General features: G+C 43.7%; 1 protein-coding gene across 1 annotated transcript in view; it reads right to left on the bottom strand.

Annotated features, from left to right (window-relative positions):
- Nucleotides 1–14,838: 14,838 nt before the first annotated feature.
- The window catches only part of WIF1 (WNT inhibitory factor 1), a gene marked incomplete at both ends in the record, with an annotated part of 40,864 nt that continues 38,714 nt past the window's right edge, over nt 14,839–16,988 (bottom strand). The window contains one exon of the mRNA XM_079549067.1: nt 14,839–14,960. Coding sequence (XP_079405193.1) covers nt 14,839–14,960 — 122 coding nt within the window. The remainder of the gene's footprint in view (nt 14,961–16,988) is intronic.

The following is a 16,988-nucleotide window of genomic DNA, read 5'->3' as shown; positions in this document are numbered from 1 at the left end:
CCGGGGAAGAAACTGAAGTACAGGAGAATTTCCCAGAGATTTGGGGAAAACATGGAGCTTCTGATCTTTCTTTTCTAGAAGTTCAATTCTCATGGATCCCCAGACAGTCACGAAAAGGGGGTGGAAAAGACAAATTATGTGCTGGAACAACAGCTGAGTTTTAAAGCAAGTGTATGTTTAGCTCAAAGGACTTCATATTGGATCCCTCCCTTGGATCCTGCTGGGACCTCCAGCCCAGCTCCAGGCCCTTCTGGTTGTATGACTAAGTTCATGAACAAAGTAAAACTTTGATCTAAACAGCTGGGAAGGGGCTCATCCTCACGTGCTTGTGTATTCAACACAAGCTCTCAACACTAGAAGAATGATGCCAGGCAGGCTAGAGAATGGCTATCGTCCTTTGCTTTTGAAGATCAGTAACAAATGCTCTCTTCCTGCATTTACACTCATGGTTTCCAAAGAACTGTTGTCTTTACCCATTACTATAAAATGTGATAGAGCATTCACCCAAGAGGTCAGAGATGCATATATGAAGCTGGATCATGATACAACAAGAAATTCAAGAAACAACAGTGTAGAAAAAGAGTCTAAAATTGTAGGAGGCTGGAAACTGGGGAGCGCACAGTCTCTGAGTTTGGTTTGCTTTCCAAATAAGAGTCCCAAATTTCATGTGAAATGTTCATTGCATAGGAACCCTTCGGATAGGGCTCTGTACTAGCCACTGAGCTGGAATCCTGATCTCTATGGAGGCATGGACACTTCCAAAGCATCCTGAAGTCCACAGTCTGAGGACAGCAAACCTCAGAACTGCGTGCTAACAGGAGAAAAACATACAAACATCCCAAGTGCTCTTTCAAGCATTTATGTATCACCTGGGGATCATTAAAGGCTCTCCCCTCATCCTTCTGATACTCTGAGGTACTCTGAGGCTTAGATTTGGGAAGAACTTAAATGTTTTAGGGGATTTGTAGCTGTAGGAATGTTATTACGTGTGAATCTGAAGCTGACAAAGGCTCTTGCAGGACCAGTGTGGTTATCCGAGGCCTTTCAAAGTTCTCCTCAAATAATTTGAGAGCTAAAAATGGATGTTTCTGAGTACTTTCATAGCCACAAATCATTTTTAGCATCTTGTTAATTGCATGTTTTGCAGGAACATTTATTTTTGGCTTAGAAAGTGACCACAAGATGCACTGTTTGTTACTCAAGTGGTAGTCCTTTTGCCCTGGGCACCTTATTTCAGAGGAAAGATGCTTCTCAAAACAGTTTTCAGTCTCTGATCTTTCAGCTCTGTGGTACATAGGTGTGTTTATGACTACCATTATGCAGGATGTCTTAGGCTTTAAAGATTTGCTTGCTCAAGGACAAATGGACAAATCTAAATGTGTGACAGACAATTTTTAACTTTTTTTACTATATAGTAAATATGAAGATTTACTACATTTACTAATTAAAATTTCAGTGCATGGCTAAGTCAACACAAGTTATGCAACATTGCTTGGCTGTGTTACAATGAACTCAGTTTAGTAAGTTAACTTCCATGGTATCTCTTCATTTAGGAGAGAAAGTAAGCTAGAAACCTGTGCTCCTCTTTTGAAGGGGAAGTTTTTTTAGAACAGAAAGGGAAGGAGGGGGATGGATTGTATTTTCAAGTTATAGTACAGGTTGACTCATCAGGAACCATCTGACGTGCACAGTTACCTCCTGCTTGTGATGGACACCTCACAACTGCAAGAAAAGGATGCTCTGAGCGGGGATTGAGCTGGACAGAAACCCCACTTAATGCTCTAAAGAACTGGAGGAGGCCAGGTAACTGAGCAGTTAGACTCGGTCTGTGAGCTTGGCTTGCCTTGTTTGTCTTGAAAACAATGATGCACACAAATAAGAACCCAAACTCCCTCCCCTAGGGTTTCCTGCCCGATCTCTTGCTTGAAGAGACAATTCACATTTTTCATCTCTCTCAGAACAAATTAGGCCCACGTGCCAACATGACTTAGTGATTATGTAGTAATTACCTTGAATATTTATTCAGGGATTCAGCAGATAAGCTCAGGGTGAGCCATTGGAAGGGCTTTATTCTCTTTACACAGTTTAGTCCCTAACTCCTCAAAAACATCATTTAGTTTCTACTGAAACACCTTTTGCTTGGCTTGAATTTCACCAACACTTTTATGCCATCTGCATTATTGTACTTATTGCAAGTGACAATTTTATGAGCAATTCAGTGTGTGTTTGAATAGCTCTTCTACTTGCACTGGTGAAGACTATTTCAGCTGAGAGCTACAGACTTTGTCTTGGTGTGTTTGAATGTGGACATTAAATCAGAGCTAATAAACAGAGAGAAGATTTGAATTAGAAGAAAGGGTAAATCAGAGTTTGAAAGTAAAATGCTTGCTTTGCGTAACTCTCATGCTAAGGCAACCAGAAGATACATTATATTATTTTTTTATTTTTCCATGAATGTAGAGTTTTTTCTTACCTCAGTTCTACTCTGATCTTTCAAATAAGGGTCTGGGATGACTTAGTTTCCAATGCTGACTATGAAAAGAACATTTTGTTACAGCCTGTGGCATCCTTTGATAACTCTTAAGCACACACAAAAAAACTGCTTTTGTGCAGTGAAAAACTTCTGATTTTTTTCCAGAGTGTGATTGCTACATCCCTGCAAATAAAATGCATCTCCTTGCAGATCCCTGATGCTTTCACAATGTACTGCTCAATTTCTGACCCTGCATTTCTTTTTCCCTAATGTTGCCTTTTTATTTGTCAGATTTGTGTGGCAGAGTTGCACGTGAAACATGTAGGATGAGGTGACACGTGGCAACAGCTCTCCATTTCACGTGCTTCATTGCAGCAGCAGAAGCCTGAACTGGCCACTTTCAAATGCTGCAAGTACATGGTTCAGCTTATGCCTCAGTGATCTTGGCGTGCAACGGTTCAAGGGAACTATCTTTGACTAGTATTTATATTATCCTTTTTTGATCTGTCTATTCTGGTTTGTTTTCTTTCCCCTCAGTACCTTGGTTTTCACACATCTGTTTTTCTCTTTTCTGTGCTTGCTTCCCATACCCTTGCATTCCTTTAATCTCTGTGATTTTTCTCATTTTTTTCTTGCCCCATTCAACAATATTCTCTCTCCCTTTCTCTCCCTTTTTCCATCCCTCCTGTGTTGTTCTTGACATCACCCCAAACCTGTTTTGTTCTGGCTTTTGTACCACCACACCTACTCCCTCCATCCTGCTCTGCTGCTGTTGCTGGCCATCAATTTCTGTCAGGCAGCCCAGCCAAAAGATGGTCTTTCCCTCCCTCCCTCCCTCCCTCCCTCCCTCCCTCCCTTCCTTCCTTCCTTCCTTCCTTCCTTCCTTCCTTCCTTCCTTCCTGCCTTCCTGCCTTCCTGCCTTCCTGCCTTCCTGCCTTCCTGCCTTCCTGCCTGCCTTCCTGCCTTCCTGCCTTCCTTCCCTTCCTTCCCTTCCTTCCCTTCCTTCCTTCCTCCCTTCCTCCCTTCCTCCCTCCCTTCCTCCCTCCCTTCCTCCCTTCCTCCCTTCCTCCCTTCCTCCCTTCCTCCCTTCCTTCCTTCCTGCCTTCCTGCCTTCCTGCCTGCCTTCCTGCCTTCCTTCCCTTCCTCCCTTCCTTCCTCCCTTCCTCCCTTCCTCCCTTCCTTCCTCCCTTCCTCCCTTCCTCCCTTCCTCCCTTCCTCCCTTCCTCCCTTCCTTCCTTCCTTCCTTCCTTCCTTCCTGCCTTCCTGCCTTCCTGCCTTCCTGCCTTCCTGCCTTCCTGCCTTCCTGCCTTCCTGCCTTCCTTGCCTTCCTTGCCTTCCTTGCCTTCTTCCTTTCCTTCCTTTCCTTCCTTCCCCTCCCTCCCTCCCTCCTTTTTTCACTTTTTTTTTTTTTCTAACCAACTGGATTAGTAATAATTGCAGTTTGTCGCACATTCTCAATAGGAAAAGTTTTGTGAGTAAATCTCAGTCAATCATGCTCTGGCATGTGAATAAGCACCTTGTTTAGTCTAGGGGCACTACATAAATTGGCCTTACATCTTTGCTTTCAAGCTGTATTTGAGCTCTGTTTTGTAATTGCTATTTGCATACCAGAGGGATTGCGTAGGGGTGCTACCCGGATCAAAGTTGCATTCATCCCGGCTTGGGTGTATTAGCTGTAATTAGTAATGTAATCTTAGGAGACAATGCCACATTTAGAAGATGAACTGAAACTGCAGCAGCATTTCAGCAGCAAAGCAGTGATGGTGCAGCCTGCTCCTCTCCTGGCAGCACACACTAATTGCAGTGGGATGTATTTATATTATACACCCCAAAAACCTGATGTCTTTCCTAACATGAAATACTAACTAAATCATAGGTGTTTTGGTTTTGTGGCTCTTACCAGATGAAAAGATAGCAATGCAAGCACTGGATATTTTCTTTGCATTAACAGGAGGGGTCCGTGGCTACCGGTCAGGGGAAAGCAGTAGAACTTGGGTGGTATTTCAGGTTCCTGTGGTCCTTACGCCAGCTTTTTGCTGTTCTTCCCCTTCCAAAGACAGTCATGCTTGGACAGTTCTTCCTGTGCTCAGGGAAAAAATACCAAGCCAACATCCCTAGATTTCACCTCACACTTTTTTTTTTTTTTTTTTTTTTTTAACAAATCAAGTGTTAAACATTATAGTAGGCTTTTTTCTTTTTTTTTTCTTTTTTTTTTTGGCCCTACTATCTCACCTCGCACTCCCCTTCATCCATTTCCCTGCTCTGACCCCATGCCCAGTACAGAGGGAGGCAGCAGACTCTGAGGAGACTCTGTAGGGTTATGCACATTGCAAAGCACAGCTGTGTGCAAAGTGGGTCATTAAGGACAGGTGGGATTGTGACCATTGCAGAGCATGGCCAGTTATGGTCAATTTGTGTCTTAATTCACAGTGGGCCTAACAAATGCAAAGGTAACAACAAAGCTTGTCTTTTGAACATGCATGTCCAAGGGGCTAAATTGTCTTCAATTCTAAGTGTCTTCAGGTATGGATGTGGAATAGAAGTTTGGATCTGAAGTTCTGAACATGCAGAAAAACATCTTTACTGTGAGGGTGACAGAGCATTGGAACAGACTGCCCAGAGAGGTTGTGGGTCTCCATCTATGGAGATATTCAAGATCCAGCTGGATGCTTTCCTGAGTATCCTGCTGTAGGGAATCTGCTTTAGCAGGGGGTTGGACTGGATCTCCAGAGATTCCCTTCAGCTCCTAAATTTTTGTGATACTGGGATCTGAGCACCATAGGTGTTGCTTGTGCATCCCAAGATTTGAACTGAGCTGCTGTGTATTTTTAAAAATCAAAACAAGTCTGAGGGAATCACTCCAGGTGGACATGTCTGACGTGGGTAGTGCTTTACGTTGCCTCAAACCTACCTGCTCACACTGAGCAGCACTGACAATAGGTACTGTTCATACCTGCCTGTGCTTTATTACAGATCAACCTGTCTGTGTCCTGTCATTATGGGCCATCGCGGCAGCTCATGTGTGGAGGCACCTCTGGAGAACACCAGGTCCAAACCCCAGCCCAGAACAGGGCCTCCTGGAGCTGCACAGGGCCATGTCTGGGTGAAAGTGGGCACTCCAGGGATGGGGAATCCCTGAAATCCATCTCACTGCTCTTGCAGCAGACCAGTGTGAGAAATGGCAGAGGTGTTGGATTCAACCAGATGTCGCTGTGATCAGGCAGACAGAGGGAAGGAGAAGTTGCACAGGCTTCATGAAAAGTAGTTTTTAAAATGGATTTGTTCCATTAGTTAGTGCAAATGTTCTTGTGGATTGGAATTTTGCTCTCCCCTGATTGTGGCGAACACAACATAAAGATGGAACTATATGGGGCTGATGTTCTTCCCTGAGCATGCAAAAAAAAAAAAAAAAAGAACTAAGAAAAGTGACTGTTAGGTTCTCTAAGCAAAAAAAAAGTTACTATTTATTACTTCTGTACATAGATGAATTACTACAAAAGTGTGAATCTAATCAGTTTAATTACAATAACATTTTAATGTAATTATTATTTTGGAATTTGAATTGACAATTGTAATCTTTCAATTCAAAAGTCCAACACTTGGCTTTTTTAATGCACTGCATCACACAATTGTCACTCTGTAAGGTTTACTATCAATTATAGATGTTTTCCTTTAGCAAAGGCTCAGCGGTGGTGGAGGCACTTATGTAACCCAGGCAATTTGGAACTTATTTGGAGTCTGCAGTAAAATGCTCAGCCAAATGGTTTTGATAGTAAAAGGAACCTCTTTTATTTTATTTCTTTTTTTCTTTTTTTTTTTTTTTAATGGGAGATCACAATGGTGGCTGAGAAATCTTTGCTGCTCCCTTTTCTCTCATCAGCAACACTCATATCCAGGCTGAATAAATCCTTCAACGGCATTCTTTGCTTGTGGCTGTTTGATGTGGTTCCAGCAGCTTCAAACACAGGAGACATCCAAACTGTTTAGTGCCAAAAAGGCTGAAGCTGCACTGCCATAGGAGCCTGAATGGCAGAGGGGCCGCCTGGCAGTGCCCTGCAGGACCCAAGGTGCTCACCCACCCACTAGGCAAGAAGCTCCCTGTGTCCCTCTGCTCTGTGCTGGGCAGCACCTGGAGTGCCTTTCCTAGCTCAGATTCTATTCTTCTGCTCCAAAGCAACAAGCCAAGCTCTCCACTAGCATTCAAACTCTGTGCCAAAAAGAAAACAACAAGAGTTAAAGCACTGCACAACAGAAACACATAGGACAGTGAAGAGGCTGGGATTGCTGGGGAGTCCAGCATAGTCATGTCAGGGTGCTCAGGTTGGTGCTACTGCAGCATTCATCCAAGCCAATGGAGGAGATAGGTGGTTGGTGGCTGTGAGCACCTCTCCTGGATGGGAAGTGACACCTCTGCTCAGCTCTGGACATTTCTTGTGAATGCCACACAAGGTTGGAGAGCCCAGCTCAGCTGACAAGAGGGCAGACATGCTCCAGCATCAATGGCATCACCTCTGACAACATCCTGGCTGGCTGCAGCACGCTGATGGGCCCGGGTGAACCTGATGAGGTTCAACACGGCAAAGTGCAGAGTTTTGCACTTGGGCTGGAGGAATCCCAGGCATCCGTACAGGCTGGAAGGAGCATCCTTGAAAGCAGCCCTGTGGAGAAGGACCTGGGGGTCCTGATAGATGAAAAACTTAATATGAGCCAACAGTGTGCTCTTGCGGCTTGGAGGGCAAATGATATCCTAAGGTCCATCAAAAGAGGGGTGGCCAGCAGGGACAGGGAGGTGATTGTCCCCCTCTACTCTGCTCTTGTGAGGCCCCATCTGGAATACTGCATCCAAGTGTGGAGCCCCCAGTACAAAAAAGACAGGGAGCTGTTGGAGAGGGTCCAGAGGAGAGCCACTAGGATGATCAGGGGACTGGAGCACCTCCCCTATGAGGACAGGCTGAGGGAGCTGGGCTTGTTCAGCCTGGAGAAAAGAAGGCTGTGGGGTGACCTCATTGCAGCCTTTCAGTACCTAAAGGGTGCCTATAAACAGGAGGGGAATCAATTCTTTGAAAGGGTAGATAACAGCAGGACAAGGGGAAACGGTTTTAAGTTGAGCGAGGGAAGATTTAGGTTGGATGTCAGGGGGAAATTCTTTACAGAGAGAGTGGTGAGGTGCTGGAACAGGCTGCCCAGAGAGGTTGTGGATGCCCCGTCCTTGGAGGTGTTCAAGGCCAGGTTGGATGGGGCCCTGGGCAGCCTAGTTTAGCATTAAACGTGGAGGTTGGTAGCCCTGCATGTGGCAGGTGGGTTGGAGATTCATGATCCTTGAGGTCCCTTCCAACCCAGGCCATTCTGTGAATCTGTGATTCTGTGATGGCTGTGCAAATGAGAACCTGGGCTTAACTGGAGCTCAGAGCTCTTGCTAGCTATAATAAAAGATGAACTCTCAAGTCTCCCTTTGGCAGCACCTCCTGCCTGCCATGCGTACTTCCTTCTTTGCCTTTTTCCCTGCTCTGGTCCTCTGACTTCAGAGCATGGCTTTCTGTTTTAGTTCACTGCTGTATTTATACTGGATCAAACTGACTGGATACTTCCTGAACAGGGTGACCTAGGAGTTTTGAACAAAACACCTTGTGAAAAGTTCTGTCGAAAATTACTTTTTGTTTCCCATAACAGTGTGGTTTGATTTGTTTTATTTTTTTTCTTCTTGGTAAAACTGTCAATTGAAAGCCAGAAGATGCAAAGCAGACCTTCTCCAAGGAGCAGAGAATTTGAGGATCAATTCGAAGGGCATCATTGTTCCTTGCTGTTCATCCCAAACTGTCTTCATCCTCTCATCCTCTATTCCTGCACAGTAGGACTGAGGGAAGTACACGAGATCTATTGCTGAACTGTGGTGTGGACAGACTTTGTCTTCCTCAGCTAGCATTCTGCCACCTTTCAAGAGAGAAAAATTTGTTTTAAAAACAAAAATCCCAAGTAAGAAACCTCAAATAGTTGCAGGAAACCACCACTGAGGTATACAGTATCCAGCGGAAGACCTTGCTGAAAACTGAACAGATTACTCTTGTTATATGTGGTTAAACTGGGCCATTAATGCTAAAACAGTTGAAAGCATAAAATAAATTCTGATTTTCTTCTGTCAAAGTTTGTGGTTCGATGTTCACACATTCTAGGCTCCAGCTGAACGATTTACTGCACAATTTAATGCCTTTCAGCTGTCACTTGCATAAAAGGATCCCTTCAACGATCTGCCAGCAAATGAAGACAGCACTTGTCCGGGGTGGAGTGTGGCCAGGGCTGCAGGACCCAACTTGCCAAGGTACACAGGAACAATCACGTAAGCCACTGTGACCCATGTGTGGTACCCAGCAAAGTGAAGGCCACTTTGCTGTGATCATATCTGCAAAACCACTTCATTTAAAGCACACTGAGACGTTCACTTTGCTATGAAGCTTTTGCAGGCAACTGCCTTTACAACAGCTTGTACCATAGGCATGCTGCTATTCTTTGTCCTTCTTTTGAACTTTGCTCTGCTCCTGGTCTTCCAGCGATGTGATTTTTTTGAAGTTTTCCTTCACAATAGCTTTTCTTAATCCCAATTCTCACATATCAACATACTGAGGAGAAACAGTTGCCATGGGACAGTGAAAAACATACTCCAGGAGCTTAGGAGCAAGGAAGGAAATTAAAAAGGCACAGCATTTCGGCAATTATGTGTTGTAGTGTTTGGCATAGCTCTGAGTTCTTTGCTTTGTCTCTAGCTGAAGTGGTACTGTGGCTCTCATGCTCACAGTGGGTGTGCTCAGCAGTGTGTGCAGCTCTTAGCACTGACCTTGTGGGGACATGGCAGTGCCCAGCATTGCAGCTGTGTTCTGGGGGAGAGGAGAATATTGGCATCACCAAATCTGTGGGGTACTCCAGCGAATAACAACTGGGTTAGGATTTGGCCTTAGTTCTGGAGTTATTAGCCATGTTGTATGTTTACAGCCGGAACAAGCAATTAGACAAAATTTCAGGATGGATGAGCACAGTGTGGAAAGAACCAGAACCTTATCTGGTCTCTGCATCAAGACTCCAACTTCACTGCTAGCCAATCATGTACCTTTAGTCATGGTTTTAATACTCAAGTGATGCAGAGTCTGCCACAGTCCAAGGAAAAACCTAATGGTAATGGTTGCAGAGTTTACAGTTAAAAACATGACCCTGAATCCAGTCTGACATTTCCCTAGATTCTGTCTTTCAACCCCACTGGGCATTTTTCTAAAAGAGGGTTGATCCTGTGGGTGGCTGAGATGCCTTGTAAAGATCTGCTCCTTTCAGCTGATCTGCTGGAGGGTGGCCTGGGGTAGCTGATCCAACAGAAAACATGTTTTCCTTGCGAGGAAGGTGTGTGGGTGAGGGAGGGGCCTTTCTTCCACCAGCTCTGGCTGGCTCTTCCAGTCCTGTTGAATTGTGTTCAAAACCTTTCATTCCGCCACACTTTTCCATGATTCTGAATAGTTCTTGCTGCTTTCTTCTCAATTCTCATAAATTTTCCAAGATCTCTTTTGAAATAAAGATACTGCAAGACCTTTCTTTTTTTTTTTTTTTTTTTTTTTTCTGGAACTGGTGCGACACCTCTTTAATAACAGCATCTGGTTAAGATCTTTAATTCTGTCATAGAAAATTACATTAGCATCACTGCTAGATCCTCTCACACCCTTTCATGTGAGCACCAATACAGTATTGTATGGAAAAGTTGAGAACCACTGTCAGACTTCCACTGCTGCTGCCCTCTGTGCTTTGATGGGTGCTCAGCTGGGAGAGCTCAGTCAAACTGGGACATTGGGCAGGATCACACAGCTCAAGATGCCTGTGACTCTGGGAGGATCTAAGGGCAACAGCTAGCAAGTCAGACAAATGTTCATGCATTCATCAGAAGTCACTTCTGAGCTTTGTACACGTCCCGTAAAAGAGCCAAGTCAGGTTTGTGCCCTGCAGTTATGTTGTCAGACTCAAAGCAAAGAGGAAACATTTCATAGCAGCTTTGCAGGAGATTGTTTGCCTCTAATAATAACTCCAGAGACATGAAATAACGCTGTTATATCATTGTTTGTTCGTAAGGAGAGGAAGTCTGAGTGTACTGTTACACGATGTGTAGAATGGTAGAATTAATAAAGATGAGGTTGTGAACAGCTTGCAAGGTTCTGTAAGATTCTTCTCCTCATTTCTCTCCCCTTATTTCAAAGACACATTCATTGGTTGTCTTTTAGGGACCTCACTTGTTGAGCTGATGATTCGAACAATGCACACCTCCCAATTAGAAACTTTTTCTTTGTAATTATTCGTTATTTTCTGGGATTCTGAAGGGACACATACAAAAGAAATGCTTTTTCCTAGGTGTGGAAACAGCTCAACATAAACGTGGGGATTTTATATACCTCTTTCCATCAAGACGTTGCATGCAGCAGACCTTTTTCTTTTATCTTAAACTCTTCCAGAACAACCTCTGCAATGTATATGAGAGCACTGCAGCATAGTCAGAGCTGTTGCGTGAAGACATGCCAGATCCACTTAAAAACTGAGCAGGAACCTAAATATTTAACTACCTTCCTGGCTTTTTTCAGATACTTTCTATACTCAACAGCTCACCCATTTGATTTAGGTGTTTGTGTTACTTATTTGTTTCAGAAAGAATGGTCTCTCTCAAGCAGAACAGATTCGTCTGAGTGATCAAAACCTGTTTCAGTCAAAATACAAACCAGCTAACTACTTCTTATTGTCCTCTAAATCCCCAAGGAAACGTGACACAGAAGGCTTTCTGCTGGCCACACGGCTGCTGCTCTCTGCTTGTGGGAGGTCCACAAAGTGTTGGGAACAGATGTGGTACCGTGGTACTGCAGGGGGAATTGCAATCACACCCAGTGTTAATGTGGCACTGGGCAGCTTCTGAAAACAGGCCAGGAGTGCGAGCTTCTGGACACAAGCAACCCATGGATTTTTCTGTTACATGGTGTCTCTGACTTTTGTTCTTGTTGTTGCATATTGCTGATGCATTGTAAAGATGTTCAGGCATAGCTGCAGAGGCCCGCAGGGCTTATGGTGATCCCAGTCCAGCTCCTTGGTGGTGACAAAGCCACATTAGCTTCCAGAGCACTAGCACACCCACCTCCCTGGGACTGCTGCCCTTACCCAGCACTGTCTGCAGGACTTCATGGGCTCTGGGAAGTTCTTGCTCCCACTGATCTCAAAAGAATCCAGAAATGGAAAAAAAACCCGCACACCTTTCCCTGGAAAGCCCTCAACCTCTTTGCCAAATGTATCAGTTTAATTGATGACATCTTAAACACTGGCAATTTTGGTGGGAAGAAAGTGTAAAATTAGGGCAGAATTCCCATGCATTTCCAACACAGTTAATGCCTTGTAGGAATATGCACTGGAGCTGGAATGGTCTCTAGTAAATCACTGTCTTACTCATGATAAATAAAATAAAGCAGTGCAGAGTCAGTAGCAAGATTTCAGTACAGAGAACACCCTCTTTACTGTGGAGTAGGAAGAAAGCTTTATTCCTTCATGTAATTAAGTGGCTTAAAAAACTGAATTGAGTTGTGCTAAGCGTTAACTTTTTAATGGTGGCACCATGTGGGAGATGTACAGGTGGGGAACTCATCCTCCAGTAGAGAAGGTGAAAGGTTGTACCCACAGCAACTCCCCTCTTGCTGAGCAGAGGAACTGAGCACACTGAAGATAGCCAGGGCTTTAACTGAGCTCTGACTTTCAGCTGGACTAGTCAAATTGGATGCAAGCCATGGGCCAGCACACAAGGAGCTCATTTTGTAGCCAGGTTTGTCCAGAAAAGTCAGATAATCAGTAGTATGAGGAGTAGGGAAAATGCCAGGACAGGGTCATGGTCATTCAGGTAAGTTTCCTGGAAGCTGGGTAGCACAGGAGGGCTGAAACATGGTGCAGCAGGTATAAATGATGCAAAATTTCCCAATGCTCCCTGCTGCAAATGAGGTCCTTGGCTATGTTGAAGCTTGCTGGGGAAGTGACAGTGATACAGCTGTGGTGAACGTTCCAGGAGGGTAGGAAGCAGGGAGGCTGCACACAGAGGGCTGTGTCAAGCCCTGAGGAGCTGCATTGCCATCAGTGCATGGACAGAGGCCCAGGGCCTCAGGGAGGGCCCCTGCTATGGCCCACATCCACTGCAGGGAGCTGCCATGGGCTGCAGAGCTGGCTGCGTCCACATGCTCACACTTACCAAGATTTCACATGGAACAAAAAGTGATAGAAAATTCATCTGTAGGAATTTGACATACTTTAAGGAAAAGTGAGGAACTTTTTTATTTTTTCCTTTTGTAACCTTTCTGGCTATATTCTCCTCATTTATTAATGATTTTTCCCAGAATTAGTGGTGAAACTCAAGAAACAATGAAGCAGCACTTTGTGTCTCTGAACACTCTCAAATAGTTCTATTTGAAATAATACACTGGTTATTTTTTAAGGAAGTACTTTCTAAGAATTTGACAGAATCAGGAGAAGTTCAGCCAAAATTTCTAAGGAACCTTAATTCAGAAATGTCTCTATTTTTTTTTCCAGCAGCACATTAACTGATCTCTTTGGGTAGTCCTAGCCTCAGAAAGAGCAGAAAGCAGGCAAATGCAGCATCTAAGTTTAGAAATGACTCCTCAGGAAAGGCACTGAGGGAGGGATGAGGCCAGAACTGGGATGGAGGATTTGGAGCCCACCAGTCATAGCAGTTACACATCTAGGCTAAGAAGGCTCCTTTTGTCACAAACCTGAGCTGTGCTGCTGTCCTGCACCAGGCCACACAACCCTGCTCTTGTTAGCGCCCCAGGTGCAATGAAGCTACTGTGGCCATACTCTCCATTCCCCAGATACATTTATCCCTGAACAGGACCCAGAGGGCAGCAATGTGGTCTTCCATGGAACCAGGCTTGTGGGATTGCATCTGCAGCCACACTGCAGGAAAAGCAATGTAGGAGTGGGCTCTCAAGAGCTGTTGTCCCTCTCTGGCCAAGGCACGTACGTTTGATTGGCCTCTGGATCCCTTGCTCAAATAAGACTCACAAGATCAAGCTACTAAAATACTCTTCACTCATTAAGATACATTATGTGCATCAAGCACAAGAGTATTTTCTTTATTTAATAATAGGGTTCCCAGAATTGCAGTATAGCAGTCAGTATTTATTTATTGAAATGAATATTGTTCTCTACCCCAGAAAAGAATAATCTCCATTGCTCTCTGTCCGCATCTCATTATAAATGTGACAGTTTCAGGATGGAGTGCCAAGACTTCAAAGAGTCTGAATATACCATGAGACGAGAGCATCACTCTGGAACAGTATCAGTAGGAATAGGTGACTTCCTCTTCATCTGCCTTTCAAAGGCAGCACCTGAAAGGAAGGCTACAGAGCAAGTGAAAATAGAATCTCCACATTTAGGACTCTGGTTGGGAGTTGAAGGGCCTAAATTGGGCCAAAACCTGACACTTCTGGCTGTTCAGTGCCCAGTGCTGCCGCCCAGTACTGCTACCTTTGGAACTGGTGCAGCAGCAGGGAAGTGGGGACAAGAAAATTGGTCCAACCCACCATTAGTTTATGCAGGGAAGCCATTGCCCAACCCAGTGCTGGCGAGAGTGGAGCAGGCCACACAGAGCAGTACTCAAAAAACTAAAGCAGCATCTTTATTTTACACATAACCATCAGTACAAAAAGTTTATTATATAAGAGCTGTTTTGTCTACAATATATTATATTGCTTCAAGCCAATGCAAAAAGTTCATACGTTACAGTTCTACTTTGTTTAAAATATATTATATTGCTTAATTGGCACCATTGCAGTGTATTTTTAATACACAGAACTTTGCAACATTTTAAGGTAAAAAACAATGCCGAGTGGAGTAGTTCAGTTTTTAAATTAGGTAACATTTGTTTATTTTCCTTTGGGAAAAATCTAAATACACAACAAAACTGACATCTTTTCTTTGTTTAGGCAAACTAAAATCTGCAATCACTGAAATGTTTCAGGTTAGCATCTAGGAAATTTTCTGCTTGAATATTGTTATTTAATTTTTGGAAAATGTTATATTGCAGATATGTAATACAAACAAATGAAATTAAAACATAACCAGAGTACAGTACAAAACCATCCAAAGCACTGAAAGAAGAAGCCTATATAATCATGCTACAGAAGTATTTATAAAACTTAAAAGAAATAGTAAATATCAGCTCAGTGGTTTATAATGAAGCTAATAAAATTCCAGCCAGTAATCTAAACTGTAGTGAACAGCGTTTTAACATCCCATCCATGAAAGGTTAATGAAGGCTATGAACTTTGTGTAACACGAACCATTTCAGATGTTGGAGCTCACCAGATATAATTGGATTCGGGTGGAGCGTGCCTCTCCTCCGCCTTCTTGGGCGAAGGCGTGTACTGCCTGTGCTTGCTGCTGGCCGGCCTCGGGGCACTCAGACCGCTGGCTCCATACCCTGGAAAATTACTCAGCTCAAGAGAACAGAAACCACAGTGGCAGCTTCACGATGCGCTGCTAATATTTCAAGTGGAGACAGTCCTCCAGCTTGAACACAAGCTTCTAATGCACCTCACATGCATGCGGTCCCTTCTCCATCCTCTCCCTGCTCTTGGAAGAGCAGATGCTGATGGGCAGGATTAACCCAAAAAGATCAGGATCATCAGGCAAACTTCGCCCCAAAAGGCTTGAGCAGTCAGCCCATTTGGGCTGCCACCTGGTGCAGATTGACATCTGCACAACCCATGCCAGTGTGTACATTACGTGTGAGCCCAGAAAGTGTTAAGAGTCACCTTGAGCAGCCCTTTGGGTGACCCAGCATTAGTGGTGTAAGCTGTGCTCTGCTCTACAGTGGGATATAAAGAGAAAGAGCGGTGACAACAAGTAGTCTGAAAGTAGTTTGAGAAAGGCTCAGCAGAGCTGCTTTGTTATTGCAGATAAAAATGAAACACAGGTCTCAATGTCTTGTTTTGACATTATTTATAGTCTCATTTACCCGTCTAACTCTGTAAATCCCATGGAAACAACTTTGAAAAATCAAGCCCAAGGTTTAGTTTTTTAATCACTTATTTAAGAAAATAGCTTCCCCGAGGAGCTGTTCATTTGACACAAACATGAACTTTCTAAGATAGTCCTTGTAAACTGTGAAGTTAAAGGCTATCAGCTAGAATTTTGTATGACTGCTGAACTCACAGCTACATGGTGTATGAAGCAAGTCTCTCAAATGAAATACAGATCTTCTATCAAGGCCAAGAGATACTTGGTTTTAGCTGAAAAATAAGCTGCCATGCAACATAGACTTATATTTTAAGACTATAATTTAAGCCCTATACAGGCATTTAAATGGGAGTGAATTTTACTCCAGTCACCTTTATCACCTTCTTTGCTGAATACTAAGACTTTTTCAGTGCTGAATGCAGCAGATCTTTGTCCAAGCTCCACATAATGAAAATAGCAAAACAATGGAGCTCTCATTAACATGTAACAACTAAATTTTCATTATAGGGCAGTGGCACTCTGCTTTTTTTCTTCTTGTAGTACAGACAATTACTTTTTGTGGGCTGTTCATTCCAAATATATACATTTTTACTTGCTATATAAGAATATTAAAGCATTTTTTAATATTGCTACTGAAAACATTAAGCATGAATAGTTGCCAAGTGTTCAAGATAAATGTTAATCCTTCATGAGAGTACATACAGAATGTCTTACAGAAATGTCTTTATCACTGACCTGGATAGTAGGTTTGAGAGCATCCTCAGCATATTTGCAGATGAGACTAAGCTGAGTGGTGTAGTCATTGTATGCCATCCAAAGGGACATAGACAAGCTTGAAAACTGGGACAATCCCAGACATGAGTACAGACTCATGGACAAGAAATCTTGGAGAGCAGCCCTGTGGAGAAGGGCTTGTGGACATGAAAGCTGGACGTGAACAAGTAGTGTGTGCTTGCAGCCCAGAAGGCCAACTGTGACCTGGGCTGCATCAGAAGAGGGACTGTCTCCCTCTGACATGACCTTGTGAGACACCTCTGGAGTACTGTGTCCAGGTCTGGGGCCCCCAGCACAAGAAAAGTAGGGAGCTGTTGGAGCAAGACCCTGTGGAGGACCCTGAAGATGATCAGAGGGCTGGAGCACCTTTACTAGGAAGGAAGGTTGAGGGAACTGGGCTTGTTCAACTTGGAAAAGGCTGCATGGAAAAGTTGCGGCCTTTCAGCATTTAAAGGGAGCTTATAAATAGGAGAGAGACTGATTTTACATGGCCTGATAGTAACAGGCCACAGGGCCACTGTTTCAAAGTAAAAGGTGAACTTTGAAGCCCGTTCCAACACAAGCCATTCTATGATTCTATGACTCTTTGACTCTATGATTCTATGATTTACTTACAAAACCTCATCGCACATGGAATGTAAAATTAAGTCTGAATTTGTTACTGGATATATCCAATTGTATTTCAAATAATTTTATAATGCTTAAATAGCAAAAC

Source organism: Tetrao urogallus (genome assembly GCF_951394365.1).
Source record: "Tetrao urogallus genome assembly, chromosome: 1".
NCBI lineage: Eukaryota > Metazoa > Chordata > Aves > Galliformes > Phasianidae > Tetrao > Tetrao urogallus.
The sequence above is the reverse complement of the archived record's forward strand: the minus strand, read 5'-3'. Positions and strand labels throughout refer to the sequence as shown.